This window comes from Dipteris shenzhenensis, chromosome 15 (genome assembly GCF_047967505.1).
Source record: "Dipteris shenzhenensis isolate YYH24624 ecotype China chromosome 15, Dip_SZ_1.0, whole genome shotgun sequence".
In the NCBI taxonomy this organism is placed as follows: domain Eukaryota; kingdom Viridiplantae; phylum Streptophyta; class Polypodiopsida; order Gleicheniales; family Dipteridaceae; genus Dipteris; species Dipteris shenzhenensis.
The window spans coordinates 28786628-28802752 of record NC_141610.1 but is presented as its reverse complement, the minus strand read 5'-3'; the positions used below and the strand labels follow the sequence as shown (position 1 = coordinate 28802752).

The 16125-nt window shown below is 43.4% G+C and overlaps 1 protein-coding gene across 2 annotated transcripts in view; it reads right to left on the bottom strand.

Annotated features, from left to right (window-relative positions):
• LOC147893640 (calmodulin-binding receptor-like cytoplasmic kinase 2) overlaps positions 1 to 16125 on the bottom strand; it is a 30041-nt gene that overhangs the window by 1982 nt on the left and 11934 nt on the right. For both annotated transcript variants that reach the window (XM_087385564.1, XM_087385562.1), the window contains exons 3-6: positions 1911 to 2136; positions 1518 to 1747; positions 1125 to 1293; positions 894 to 983 (exon numbers count right to left, since the gene is read on the bottom strand). In XM_087385564.1, the coding sequence (XP_087241690.1) occupies positions 894 to 983; positions 1125 to 1293; positions 1518 to 1747; positions 1911 to 2103 (682 nt within the window). In that variant the 5' untranslated portion in view covers positions 2104 to 2136. The remainder of the gene's footprint in view (positions 1 to 893; positions 984 to 1124; positions 1294 to 1517; positions 1748 to 1910; positions 2137 to 16125) is intronic.

Genomic DNA, 16125 nt, shown 5'->3' with positions numbered 1-16125 from the left:
ATAGGCTCTCCCTCTGATGTTTCATGCATGTACTGCACTTTGTCTCCTAGGCCACCTTGGTCTTTTGAAGAGGTTAATACACCTTTCTTCAAGAAGCACTTAGGCTCTCCCTCTATGTTTCATGTATTGTAAGTACTTTGTCTGATAGGCCACTTTGGTTTTCGAAAGTCCATAAACAATTCTTTCTTTCTTTCTTTCTCCTTGCGTGCATTTTGGCATATTTCTTATCATTTTTTATTATGTCTGTTTTCAAAGTTAATAAGGAAGTTGCTCTTGTAATTTCGGTTGCTGCAAACCTCAAGCCATACAAACTTCTTTTTGTCATGGAAAAGAGTGTGACATTACACAAGACATCTCTATAAACTTAACTCTGCGCACCTAAAACAAACAAACATATACCTAGATGAATCCAGGAACATTCCCAAACTCATCCTCTAAAAACACAACATAGTGCAATTTCAATCTCACGATAGTCACTCATAAGATTGAAAACCATAAACTCCATCACGCACATCCCCACTGACGTCATCAGCACCCAACAGTGGGTGTAGACCATAGTATAAAAATATGCTCTCACACATACAAATCCGCACACCCACACATACTCGAGCATCCATTTATACAAAGTCTTCATACTGAGTTTCTGTCGGCACTCTAGAGGTGAAGGGAAAACTCAGCCATGATGAAGGCTAGCACTAAAGGAGAAGGCTAATCAAGTGGTCCAAATCTCTTCATTCCAGCTACAACTGCTTGTGAAGTCTAAACAATTTCATTTTAGTCTCTCCCAAACGAGCATCTAAATCTAGCTGATAGGGCAACGCACCATTTAAGCTAGAAAGAATTATCGCAATACCAGCAGGCATAAATAAACAAACATATGCAGACACGCAGACCTGCATAAAGATGGAGATATGTGAGGGCATGGGCGACGTCAATTGCAATATCCAGACGCATAAATAAGTCCAGCACCACTCCTAACTCGCCTGCAATCAGTCAAACAAACAAAAGACCAATGTAGCTAGATCAAATCATTGAAAAGCATTAATGAACTGGTAAGGCCTTATCATACAAATCATATACTCAGGACTAGACTACATCCAATTACTATGGAACACACTGCTCACAATCAAGATGCTGTCGGAGGTTGCCATTTGACACGTATTCTTCTACTAGAATCCGTTCATTTCCCTCTTCTAGATACCCAATTAGCTTCACAAGATTATTGTGCTCTACACCTGCCAACATATTGATTTCGGATTGAAACTGATCTGACAACTGTGCCTCAAACGCATCCTGCCACCAGGAAACTATTCAGTTGAATCTCCCACAGTTTGGATAAGACATATATTGATAAGCTAAATTTATCATAATCACACATTAAGTGTGGTTTACCATACTGGTCTAGTGAATGTTTCTGGACCAGAAGACTAAATGGTCACAATATTGATTTTTTGTATCAAGGCATTCTTGTGAAAAGATGAGGTAAGATTATTTGATCCCCAATTTCACGGCCATACCTTTCTGGCTCGTTTGATGGCCACAATAGAGCCGTCCTTAAGTCTTCCCTTGTAGACTGTACCAAAACCTCCTTGTCCAATTCTACAAGACACAGAATAGTTTGAAGTTGCCTTGCTAAGCTCTGCCCTTGTGAAAAGCACAGCTTTACTATTCCCTGGCAATACTTGTGGTGTAAAGCCAGCTGAATGCACAGGTGTAGTGGATCCATCTGCAGAAGAGGCAGAATAAACTAACCAGCAGACATCATATGCAGTTAGCATACAGTCAAAAACATACTTTGCAGACAACAGATCTGAATTGCTAGAAACTGTACAGCAATGCTCAAAAAGCCGAGACACGATACTCTTGCAAGAACGGGCTAAGTACTAGTTCATGCAGCAGTCACAACTCACATGAAATGTCTCTGTCCTGGTTTGGTTCCTTCCTCTTCATCTCAAAACACGGAAAGGCATTAGAAAGAAATGAAAAGAATCGCTCTGATGCCCAAGAAGCCTGCTTTTCTTTCATTTGTTGGTTTTCTCGCCTCTCAAAATCTTTGTTTATGAACCTCTTTTCTTGTTTCTGTGGCATGCCTGCATCCACCATGAAACTGTGTCTTCTACATGTTGCCCTGTCCACCTGTCACAAAGGGATATACTTTGACTTATTTAAAAGTAGACAAATCAAGCCTCCCACACCATCTCTAGCCTTGCCATATTTCAGTAATGCATGCATTATCCTCCTTCAACCTTCATGATTAATCGGTACGTATACCTTACGATAGGATAATTTAGCAAGGCTCCTATCGTTATTCTTGCTCTCTGGCTGACAGTGGGAATAACTCGAATGGCATTGGAAAAGAGAGGACCAGAAGCACTGTCACATGCACCAATGCCAGGCACAGGTGGTATTGACACCTGGCTGCACAATCACCATCTTACAGCACCCCAATGCAGGATATTTTCAAGGTTTTAAGGCCCCAAAGGGTGGCCTGTGGAAGAGAAGGAGCAGCCATGGTAGGAGCCCCAGAAGGGCCCCCAAAGGCAGCTCCAAGCAAGGGCTTATGGACTGGGGAAAGCGCCTTTTAGAGGCTGCCTTTGCCCTCTCCAAGTCGGCCCATAGGGCTGCTCCATTGAGCCCTACCAGCCAGCCAACCAGCTGACTGGCTGGTCAGCCTGTTTGGGCTGGTCAAGTCGGGCCCTACAGCTCCCTATATAAGGGGAGCCATGTAACATGGGGGGACTTGTAGTGCAGAAATATATGAACATAAAAGGAGAAATCAAGCATGAAAGACAGGAGAACTTCCTAACTATAGTACACTGCTTTATTTATACTGATGACTTTGGGAATGTTCCTGGATTCATCTAGGTATATTATTTATACTGATGGCATAAATGCCCTGACTACTGTTGTACATGAGTGCCAAATCGTCATACAAAACTGAGCTGATATAATCCCCTTAACTGCAACTGTGGGGGCTGGTCGGCCTGTTTGGACTGGTCAAATTGGGCCCTACAGCCCCCTATATAAGGGGGTCCTTGCCCTCCAGCAGGGTTTCCAGCCCCTGTGCAGCCTCAGCCACTCCAGCAAACCGCTGTATAGCAGCCTGAATCTGCCGTACAGATCTGGCCCAAAGTAAAGGTGACCTGCCGCACAACAGTTTGAGGTTTGGCAATCTGTTTCAGCAGCGTAGCTCCAAGTTGGCTGGCTGGTACGGCTCAATTGAGCAGCCCTATGGGCCGAGTTATGCAGGGCAAAGGCAGCCTATAAAAGGCGCCTTCCCCAGTCCATAATGTCATGTAGGTGTACCTAGGGTTGGATAGCAGGTGAATGGGGTTACGGGATAGCATAGGGCTGGATGGCTATTTTTAGCCGAGATTGCTATATAGAGAGATTGATTCATATATAGTGCTCGCTTTATATGGAGGGAGCTATTCATAGCATTGTGCTATCTATACCGGGTTTCCTTCTATATAGAGGGAGGGCTAGTGCTATTGTGTAGATCAGTTGAGCGCTCCTCAACTGATGGATGGGACTTGGACCCAAGCCGGGACTCTGGCCATCTACATGGTGGATCATAGGTGGTGTATCGAAGGTCTTCTGGACAAGCTCAGGTGGTATGGGACGCCTGGGTTAGATATGGGCCTATGGATGAGTCGAGCTGTAGCCCACGTGCTCGGGGGTGGTCGGGAGGATTGAGGCACCTGCAATATGATTCTGGTTGGATTGAGGACAAGATTCTAGGTCAGTGATAGGGTCAGATCCTACGGGGTCGTGTCATTTGGTATCAGAGCCGTCCTATCACGATTGAATTCAATGCGAGGTATGTAGAAAAGATGTCTTCTAGGTACGCTTTTTGAGATTGCTCTTGCAAATCTGAATTTTCGCTCATGTATGGGCTGAATCGTTGGTTGATGATGTGTACTCATGATTGGGAGAGTTGTGGAAGAAATAGAAGTCCATAGGCTGTGTGCTCTCTCTCGATTGCTACGTGTTTGGAAATCGAGATTCCTTGAGAAGAGTAGGCGATGAGAAGACTTGATGTTTCAGCAAGAGATATGAGTATGCGTTGTTTCTGGCCTATAACTTCCCACGCTTGGGTTGTTGATGTGATTGGCTGTGTGGGGAAGAGTAGGCTGGTTAGGGAAAGAATTCGCTCTAGGTTCTCAAGGATGAGATTCCTACCCTAGAGACCTAGATTTGCTGCAGTTGAGAAGTAGGAGGAAAGAGAGGGCGTTCGTAAGCCAAAGAACGGCTTGTCTAGGAAATTCATGCATCAGAGATAGGGGCGATATCATTGGGGGCAGGCGCTTGGCTTTGGAAAGGAGCATATGGCCTGATTTTAGCACGTTTTGGCTATTTCTGGCTGGCTGGAGAAAAGCGGGACCAGATCTATTAAAAGCGAAACTATTTTTGGTTTAAAAAAGCAGGTTGCTTTTTTGTTTTTCTCTAGCAAGGAAAACACTTGCTCTAAATCAAGCACCCACCCTAAATTCGCCTAGCTTTTGATGGCCCTTCTTGGCTATTTATATACCCGGGATTCCTCTCTCTCTCTCTCTCTCTCACTTCAGCACTTCAGCGCATGAAGGCAAATTTCCCACCCTCTTTCTGTCTAAGATCAACCTTTCAGATTCTGCCATCTTTCTTGCTGTCCTCTACTCGCCTTCTTCCTTGATTCCACACAGCACCAGATTCTCTCTTGGGAAGAGCAGGTGTTTGGATGTAGCTGTTTTTCTTCTAGTCCCTCTCCTGTGCGAGATATTTTCCAGCCATGGAAGGACATCAAAGTAATGAGACACCTACTTTGGATTACCATTTTATTGAGATGGAGGCCGAGGCTACATCGGAGATTATTCCTCGTAGATCTCATGACCTGCTACGAGAGATGGATTCCTTGATGGATGAACTCTGGGCAGCTCTTCACTACTATAAAACCCCTCAGTACCGGAAATTTATTGAAGAAGGCTCATGTTGTTCTAAATGTAGACAACTTGTTTTAGAGTCTTTATACCACTTCCAAGTTATTGAGAAGCCATGAAGAGGTTGAAATTCTCAGTTTTGACCAACACCCAATTATTTTTTGGCTCGACTAGATCTTTTGAACCACGTTTGGTTCAAGATGTTCCCCAAATCTGTATGAATTATAAATTGTCTTGTTATTAAATTGACCAGGTTTTGGTTAATTTGGTTATGTGGCATCTATAATTTGATGGGGTTTTTTTTCAAATTATATAACGTGTACTTTTGTTCCATATATCTTGATGTTTTTTAGGTATATGGTACATTGAGGACGCTTGAGATTTTGTTACATCTTAAACTGGACTTAACTAAGACAATTGGATTTCCCTTTCTCGAATCTTGGTGCATAGATTCCTGTTTGGTTTCTATTTGAAGTTTTGATCTCGATGTGATTGTGAGTTATGGCGTTTCTTCGAGTTACAGTTTGGACATATGAAGGTTCTTATTGATTAGACCAGGATGAGTCTTGATGGATACCTTCTTTGAATCATGTCCAAAGGCAGGGTCATTCTGATTCTCACTCTTTTAGTCCAAGGTCATGGATAGTCAGGATTCAAGAGTTGTTAGGGATGCTACCTATTGGTTTTCTTCTTTGATCTATTGGTTGGGGTATTGTAACACAAGGGGGTGATATAATCACATTAAGAAAAGGATTGAGAACGGATTTGCCACCCTGACTCAATCTGGGATCATCTGAGTTGAAGAGGGATTGGCTACCTGATTCACTCATATTGTCCACTAAGTTTTTTATTTGCAGTATACTTTGGTGATATGGGACACTAAGGTATGTTATATTTAAGATTCTCTGATGTGGTGGTATAATCCAACATGAACTAATACCCAAGGACCTCTAGGGTGAAGTACAAGTAGGCTGAATTGAATTGGGGGCAACCTGATTAGATTTTTTATGAGGGCTGACTAAGATTCTTTACCCTGAGAGAAGCTATGTATTTTTTAGGTTCAACCTTGGAGCTCCATAGTCTAGACTCAATCTCAAGGACGGTTACCACATCTCTTCTGATGATGGTCTGTCAGTGCCTTGTTTGGAGCTTGATGTTCCTAGATAAGAGATCCTAAGAACTGGATGGTCCTGTGATCGGAGCGGTTTATTGTGCACAAGTTTATACAGGATATTCGATAGTGGATCTTGTTTTAAGAGATTTCGGATTGTATATTTCCGTAGTCTTTGGATCACATAGGATGTTATTTCTATGATGGTTGACTATATACATGTCTAGAACAGTACCATTGACTGGATATAGCCAACTGAATTTTACTGATTATCCTCATGTAGGGGCAGTTCAAGGATAGATCAAGGGGACCATATCTTTGGTCAGGATTTTGCCCATTGATACTTCCATGAAGATTCTTCCATCATGAGTTATGAACTGATACCTAATTGTTCTGCGATGGAAAGTCTGTCATGTATTTCAACCCAAGAATTTGAATCACAAGGGTATTACGTTGAGGGATTTTCTGAATACTAAGTAATTCAAGAATTAGGATTGATAGAAATTGCAACCCAAAATTGACCTCGAGGGGTTCAATCAATGGGGTTGTTCGAACAATGATTCCTCGATCTCAACCTAAGATTTTGAGTTCAAGGATACTCAATAGATAAGGCTGATAGAATCATTTACCTTCAGGTACAGATTTTACCATGCTTGTGTACGAATATGTCAACAGAATTAACTCTGTGGATTCACGCGTTACTTGATTTCTCGAGGAGACTACTCGACGATATGTAACCTTGTTTAGATTGAGAGATTTACTTTCCTTGGGTTGGTTATCACAGATTGTAGCTTTGGCCTTAGATCCTCTTTGATTTGAATCTCATGGAAAGTATAGCACACTCAAACTGATAGTAAGAGTATAGTTATTAGCATTTACTCATCTTCAAAGAGAGTTTTCGGGCTTTATGGTGAACTCAGGAGTGAGTTCTTGAGGAAGGGGAGTATGTCATGTGCATGGTGTACCTAGGGTTGGATAGCACGTGAACGTGGGTTACGGGATAGCATAGGGTTGGATGGCTATTTTTAGCCGAGATTGCTATATATAGAGATTGATTCATATATAGTGCTCGCTTTATATGGAGGGAGCTATTCATAGCATTGTGCTATCTATACCGGGTTTCCTTCTATATAGAGGGAGGGCTAGTGCTGTTGTGTAGATCAGTTGAGCGCTCCTCAACTGATGGATGGGACTTGGACCCAGGCCAAGACTTTGGCCATCTACATGGCAGATCATAGGTGGTGTATCGGAACGTCCTCTGGACGGGCTCAGGTGGTATGGGACGCTTGGGTTAGATACGGGCCTATAGATAAGTCTAGCTATAGCCCACGTGCTCAGGGGTGGTCGGGAGGATCAAGGCACCTGCGCTATGATTCTGGTTGGATTGAGGACGAGATTCTAGGTCAGTGATAGGGTCAGATCCTGCGGGGTCGTGTCACATAAGCCATTGCTTGAAGCTGCCTTTGGGGGGCCTTTAAGGCTCCTACAATGGCTGCTCCTTCCCTCTTGCATAGGCCACCCTTTGGGGCCTGAAAACCTTGCAAATATACTGTGTTGGAGTGCTGTGAGATGGTGAGTGTGCAGCCTTAACTTGTAGTCACATTGTCCTTTCTGGAGAAATCTCCAAAAAGTCATTTACATCAATATGTTAAGCCTTTAGGCCTCTCACATTTCATAATAAGATAGTCTTATGATCAGGCACATAACTGTGTAGAGAGACTGCTTACAAGATCAAACCCTAGATTTGGTACACTACCAAACGTATGAAAAAACTGCATCAAACCCAAAATGGCATGTCGCCCAATGGCATTGCTGGATAGCTACTTGTTTTAGCTCTCTTTTTATCCATGTAAGAATGTGAAAGAAACACAGAGCGATTACACATACGCATCCCTTAAAATTCAGGGCTTGGCAAACATTTACAAGTTCATAGACCAACTTGGAAATTACCATTTGCCACTGCCAATAATTCTGATTGATAATTGAATCCTGCCAATGCTGTAACAGATGAGGTAATACATGATGCTCCCTAATTCCTTTCTAGGGGAAACTAAGCATCACATTGATCCACATCAGGACGTGTATCATCAGATTCAATAAAATTACAAGAGTAAGGACAAAAAGGGCAGAGGTCAACTACGGAAAATAAGTGGCATGAATCAAAAGCTTGGAGGATATTGTTGATGGCATGTCTGCCAGCATGGGAGGCTTCCCTTCAGGAGAAAATGCAACTGACTAAGGGAATTTGGGAAAAACACTGGAGGTGCTAGGGCTGCTTAGAACATTTGATGAACAACATGCATAGTTTTGCTTTCATGCTCAAAGATCCATGTTGAGCCTTCTCCATGTGGCACTCTAGGTTCAGCACAGAGGGAGTTGAGCTGCTTTAGCAGACGAAGCCATATAAGCAAAACATCATTGCAATGATATGTAGAGCCAGGATCAACGAATGTAGTAAAATACTGAACCAAAACTTGATCATCATATCAATGAAGATGAAATGCAGGTTGAGGCCTCTTCATTGAGGAGGAGAGTTGGACTGCTCTTGAACCCTCACATCAAGCTACTGCTCGTATAAGGATTGACTATCCAAACTTCTTTCATTGCATTAGCTGGAGTAGGCCTAGAGAAATCAATAAATGCTATTTACAACTAGAGGAGAGCTTCAATTGAGGAAGCAAACTCCCATGATCCTGAGCAACGCTTTAAGCTTTATTCCAAGATGATGTCCCAAAATGAGCCATTGGGACTTTCTAGTCCTAGACTCGGGCAAAAGTACACTACACTTATGGGATTATTCCTGGCATGACACGCAGCCCAGCATTAAAGTATAGATTGTATATGGGATAACGCCATGTGGCAGCCTAGTAGTGTACTATGCTAAAATATCCTACAACTGATGCTCTAAAGATCAGAATAGCACGAGTTAACATTCTAGAGACATCTACTGGATTGGCCATAGCTTTCTATGCATAGACAAAATACTTATGTTACAAGCCATCCCTACTAAGAGCACTCATGGCCGATGGTTTTTTTTTTCAAAGACCCCTCTTGGAAAAGGAGCACCTAATTGGGCTATCCTACTATCCTCACCCTTGAGAAATGATAGCCTAAAATGGACGAACATGCTCTAAACTTTGTGGAAAAAATTAGTCATACTCTCATAAAATGTTTATTTTGATGCATTTAACTTTATTAAGTTAAACATCTAAATCATGTCTTGCCATTTGATTTGACATGCTACATGACCCCATTTGGATTTGTCAATCAAAAAATATGAGTTGTCAAAGTTTGGCAATTTTTCATCAACATAGATTTTTCCCCAAAAATTTGAATGCCATGGTCGCCCAGCTTTTAGTAATGAGCACCTGATTTTCTAACGTTCGTCATAAAAAAAGACAGTACTCATGGCACCTCCCATGGGACATCGCCCGAAACAACAAGAGATCACTGACTTCTTCAGAGAAGAGACGTCTAGAAAGAGACCTTGACGTCCAGACATGATAGACCAGGTCAGCAAGAGACTCGACACAAGCCGACCCACCACATTTGAGGCACCAACGGTATGGCATTCTGACGTCAGGCTGCCTCACGCCTATGAGAAGTGCAGCGGTGCTGAACAACAATGGAGAGGAAACAGCAAACATTCACAGAAAGAACTGAAAACAAGAGAGCCAGGAGAGACTTGCACAAGGATCTCAGCAAAAGCTCCTCAACTGCTGGAGAAAACCTCAACCAAACTGAGGGAGCAAGTGACTGCTGAGATGCCACAAGTGGGAGGGAGGGGGCCCTATTTATAGGATCACCCCAGTCCAGGAGGGGCCGACTAGGAGGGTAGGTGGCCGACTAGGGGCTGACCCTGGTCTGCAGGAAACTGACCATGTGGGTTGGGTGCAGCAGCCCTGGTAGGAGGCCAAATGGCCCGCCAAACAAGGTGCCACCTAGGCACACACGTGTGGCCTACTAGAGGCTGATGGCGCCTCCAAACAGGCCTGGAATGGGCATTGCAGACCCCTGCACCCTCCTGCCTACTCCATGTCAGATGATGGCCCCCACAAGACCCCGAAACAGGAGCAAACAGCTCCGGGTGCATGCAGGCCACCATGGTGAACCCCCTCTGCCTCTCCTAGGCGGACAAACCCACAACAAAGGCCCTAACACTCCCTCACATGGGCGGGCGTCAGTTGGATCACGTCATCAAGCACCTTCTTCCGGGCAAAGTGCTACTGGATCTTAATATGCTTGGTATGGGCATGAAACAAGGGGTCCCGAGCAAGGGCAATACGGCTCTTATTGTCACTGTCGGGGATGTCTATGGGAACCCAATCTCTCCGAGCAACCTCTGGAGCCAAAGTGCCTCACAAGTAGCGGAACATGCAGCACGGTACCCAGCCTCGGTTGAAGACGAGGCTACTATGGGTTGCCTTATACTACTCCAAGTGATGGCTGCTGAACCGAGAGTAAAACTATACCCAATGGTAAAACGACAAATGCTTGAATCTCCTCCCCAATCGGAATCACTCCAACCTAAAAGCTGGATCCTAGAATGCCACCTTGACTGATAGAACAACCCTCAATTGCGAGACCCTTGAAGATAGTGAAGGATCCGCATACCATCGTCCCAATGGGTCTTCTTAGGTGTCTGCATGAAGGAGCTGAGAAAGCCAACAGAGTAACATAGATCCAGTCTAGTATTGAGGAGCCTAATTGGGGAGCCAATCAACTGGCGATATCTGCTTGCATCCACTGGGTCACTGGGGTCATATTTGGACAATTTGGTACTCGGGTTCATGGGGTGAGGAAATGGCACGACATTCTGACATATGCTCTTGAGTATAACGTTTCTGAGACACAAAATATCATTCTGGCCCCTGTGAAATCTCCAAACCCAGGAAGAAGTGTAGGAGACCGAGGAAGATTTGGTCTAATCAACCAACAAGGTGTACTTTCTGAGAGCCTGACCCGGAACTTTCCCCTGTTGCCTCGGGAGGTGGAGAAACATCTGGATCACTATCAGAATCACTTTCGAGGGGAGGATCAGGAACAAATGCCAGGGCTGGGGGCAGTGCAGGAACAAAATCATCACTATTGTCATCATCCATAGTCTCTAGGAGAATAGTTGGCTCGGCATCAACCATCGAAGATGGAATTTGCTCATCAAAGATGACATCCCTACTCAGGATAATCTCCCTCTTGGAAGGATCATACAAGTGATAACCTGTAGATTGAAAATTGTAACTAATAAGATCGTGTGGGTGGAGGCATCACACCCAAACACACAAAAATAGGGAACATCAAGCTTCTTGCCAAAATAGGCCTCAAAAAGAATGGCTTTGGGAACAGCAAACGTCGAAGAATGATTGAGGATGAGTACTGCAGTGGCAGTGGCCTCAGCTCAAAGAAACCGGGGAACCTCCCAGTGAGCCAACATGGTCCGAGACATTTCAACCACGGTGTAATTCTTCCACTCAACAACACCTGCTTCAGAGGCAATGCCAGTATTCGCAAACTCCTACCGAATGCCCTTTGTCACACAAAACTCCTCAAATGGATGAGAACAAAATTCACCACCTTTGTCAGACCAAAGGGTTTTCACATGAAAGTTAGATTCATTCTCAACTAGGGCACACAATTCCCAGAAACGAGAACACGCCAAACTAGTGGGCCAAAAAGTATACCCAGATAAACCTGCTGGAGTCCTCAACCAGTAGCATGAAATAGAGAGCCCCGCCAAGACTGGCAACAGTCATAGGTCCATAAAGCTCAACATGGACCAACTCCAGAGGTAAGGAAGCCCGCCGTGACGCCTACTTCAGGAAAGCATCTCAGTGTTGCTTTCCTTGAATACATGATCGGCACTGACCGTGCTTACTGCCCACATTAGGTAAGCCGAGAACCATTTGATCACAAGCAGCACGGTGGAGCGCTTCGACATTCAAGTGACCAAAACGTAAGTGCCATAGGTCACCTTGAATAGAAGACGTGATCGTTGAAAGCGCAAACAGATTATAGATGCCATGACTTACTGTACCAATGTGTATGTGAGTACTAAGGGAGAGAGAGCAGAGTGTGTGAGCAGGAAAGCAAGAGAGTAGGAGAGTGAGAACTGAAAGCAATAGTTGCAATAGAAGAGAGTGATACAACTGAAGAGTGGGATAGGTTTTGTCTAAGTGACAAAACCTTATCCTTCACTAACCGTAGTTAGTGAACTAACTGTGGTTAGGAAAAAAAACCTCTAAAATGAGGGAAAAGTGCCCCTAACCTACTTATTACATTACATTGGTCACTGCTAAATTATAACAATAATTCTAGCACCCCCCTGCAGTGCCAATGTCATGTACAAGGAAATGATCAATCACCAAAAGAAGATAAGTTCAGGGCATTGCGAAATGCCTCAAACTTTTCACGTGGAAGTGCTTTGGTGAAAATGTCTGCAACATTGTCATGTGTTGACACATACATCATACTGATCTCTCCTGCATGCAACTTCTCTCTGACGTAGTGATAGTGAACCTCAATGTGCTTCGTGCGAGCATGAAACACAGGATTCTTTGCCACTGCAATAGCACTCTGACTATCAGTGATTGCCACTTGTGGACTGCCTAGTGTCATAGTCTCCAGCCCAATCTGAGTCACTGTAGGCATGCCTCTGCAAGTCACCCCCCCTGGGAAACATCAAGCCAAAAGACATTGTACCTTGCAAGTAACGGAAGATGCGTTTTACAGCCTGCCAATGCATAGTCTTTGGGCTGTGCATATACCTGCTCACCAGAGAAACTGCAAACTGAATATCAGGTCGTGTATTGCAAAGATAAATGAGGCCTCCAACAGCCTAACTATAGAGTGTAACAAAATTGATTCACATGCATCAAACATTGTAAGCTTCAGCCCCGGCTCCATGGGAGTAGCTATGGGCTTACAATCTTGCATGTTGAATCTGTCCAAGAGTTTCTGCACATACTTGGATTGAGACATAACGATGCCACTTTTCTCTTGAGTGAACTGGATCCCCAAATAAAAGTGTAGCAGCCCCAAATCTGACATGTCAAAAGTGGTCTGCAATTCAGCTTTAAAATCTGCAATATTATCCTCATTTGACCCTGTGAGCAGTAAGTCATCTACATAAAGAATGATGACTAAAATATCCCCCCCATCCTTCTTGATGTAGAGGGTGCTCTCAGTTGGACTATTGTGCAGCCCCTTGCTGGTCGGAAAGGCATGAATTTTGGCATACCATGCACGTGGGGCCTGTTTCAGCCCATACAAAGCTTTATTCAGCTTGCATACCTGAAGTGCATTTTCTGAAATTTGAAAGCCCGGAGGTTGTTTGACATAAACCTCTTCCAATAAGTCTCCATTAAGGAAAGCTGTTTTAATGTCCAACTGAGCCATGGCGATAACTGACCTGATGGTGGTCATCCTGGATGTAGGAGCAAAAGTCTCCTCATAATCTATGCCCTTTTTCTAAGCATATCCTTTCGCAACCAGCCTTGCCTTGTACCGATCAATGGACCCATCTGGCTTTCTTTTGACTTTCAAAACCCACCGTGTACCTATGGCATGTTTACGTGGTGGTAAATCCACAACTTCCCATGTCTGATTTTTCTGAATGGACTGCAATTCATCGTGCATGGCATTCATCCAATGCGCATTATCATGTGCTTCTTCAAATGTCTCAGGCTCCTCCTCATCAAGAAGAGTACCTGCATAAGCTGATTCAACTGAAAGAGCTCCCCCCCCATGCCTTACTGCACTACGAGTTCTGCCAAGTGATGGAGCATCAATTTTACTCTCCCTGAGAGTTTGTAACAACCAATTTGGAACTGTTTTTGCTGCATGTATATCTGCAATTTCTTACTGAACAACCTCTTCCACTGCTTGTGGAGGTGGTAAGACATCCTGTGGCTGAATCGGAGCATGTGGAGGTCTCTGTAAATTGTGATTTGCATCAGATATATCAGCAGGGGAACCCAAGGCAATGGATAGTAATCCCTCAAAGACATCATCGGAAGAAGTAGGCATATCAAATTCAGCTTGAGTGTGAGCTGAATTTTCTGAAAATATAACATCTCTACTTACAATAATCTTGCGTGTGACAGGATTGTAGAGACGGTAGCCCACTCTTTGAGGACTCGCAAGATCCATTAGACTTTGCCAAGGTTCTATAGATATTTGCATGCTCTCACACTAACTACAAAGCCACTGCCTTTTTTGTAAAAAATCCTATAATTTAAAACTAAAAGGTAAATCGATACTATTTTTTCCTTGAAGGTTTTATGAATGATACCTGCAAAGTCAACTTTCTAGGGTTTTTTTTTGCTTCATTTTTATATATAAATACAATAGACGATACTCTCTTCACTGGCAAGCGTAAAGCCCATTTGGCTAGCATTAAGCCCTTTCAATAGGAAAACAATTTTCTTTTTACAGGCGAACCTACTGTTTTGGCAAACGTCTTTCTAGATAGCAATTTTTCTGTACCCAACAAAAATGCATTCGATTGCCTTATCAGACAACTTATGCCGAAACTCAACGGGCACGTGAGCATATGCAAGGCATCCAAAAACACGAAAATTATCCACAGAAGGCTTTCTCCCTTTCCAAACTTCATAGGGAGTCTTAGTCTTCAAAGCTTTTGTGGGAGCCCGATTCAAAACATAATTGGCACACATGAGACCTTCAAGCCAAAATTTGTGAGGCAATTTTTTGCTTTTTAGCATGCATCTATCCATCTCCATAAGAGTACAATTTTTCCTCTCAATTTTGCCATTTTGCTGAGGGGTTAGCCTCACTATAAGCTGATGTGCAATGCCCTTGTCTTTCAAAAATGCATCAAAATCTATAGACAAATACTCCCCTCCTCTATCTGTGCGTAATGTTTGTATCTTGAGTTCTGATTCATTCTCAACCATGGCTGCAAAGTGTTTGAAAACCATAAACACTTATGATTTGCGTTTCAGCCCATAAACCCAAGTGTAGTTGGAGTAGTCATCTATAAAAGTGACAAAGTAAAGATGACCACCCAATGATGGAGTCCTCATGGGACCACAGACATCACTATGAATAAGCTGTAATTTTCGAACAGCTTTTACTGATCCATCCTTCTTGAAAGGAAATCTGTGCATTTTACCAAGAATGCACCCTTCACAGGCATGTGGAGGAGGTGTTTCAAGAGGAGGCAATGCATCAACCATAGCATGTTTTTGAAGTGTCATCAAGCTGCCATAATGCATGTGTCCATATCTAGCATGCCATAACTCCGCATTCTGCATAGCAGCAATAGGAGTGGAAACTGCAAGAGCATGTGCTGGTCTTTTCTCAAACATGTCAAGCTGAAAAAGACCACGTAACAAAGTGCCAGACAATCTCAAGGCATAGTTACTCTCTCTGTCATGGACTGCACACTTGTCATCTTCAAAAATGACTTGAAATCCAGCTCTGTTAAGAGTGGACACTGAAAGTAGATTTTTTGTGATACCAGGCACATACAAGACATCAGAAATTTTGAATGTTGAGCCATCAATGGCTGTAAGTTCAACTTCTCCTGTACCACGAACTGAATAGGAGTTGTTGGCACACGTGACCTTTTTACCAACGGGAGGTGGATGCAGAGATGTGTCACCACAATGTAAATATCCTAAGTCAAAGTATAGTTGACCATTTATTTGATCATAATTAAAGAGTTTTAAATGTGTTAATTATGGTCAAAGAGTTATTTTAATGGTCAAAGGATTGACTACGGTCAAAGATACTTGACTCTAGTCAAGTAAACCTGACTGCGGTCAGAGAGTGTTAACTTCGGTCAACAAGACTTGGCATGCGCCAAGAGGGTTAACCCCGGCTAACCAAGATGTGCCAACTTCGGTTGGAGAGACTTGGCTATAATTAAGACGCCTCGACCTTTGGTCAAAGCTCTTTAATTATAATCAAGAGTGTTGACTCCGGTCAACCAGAGAATATATATATATTTATTTGTATATATATTTGTTTAGATGTGCACATGTGTTCAGTGGGGACGCCCACCGTGACTAGAATTAGTCCACAGTGTGTTATTTGCATGCAAAGCGCTAACAATTAATGGGTGCCATGGTGGTGCGC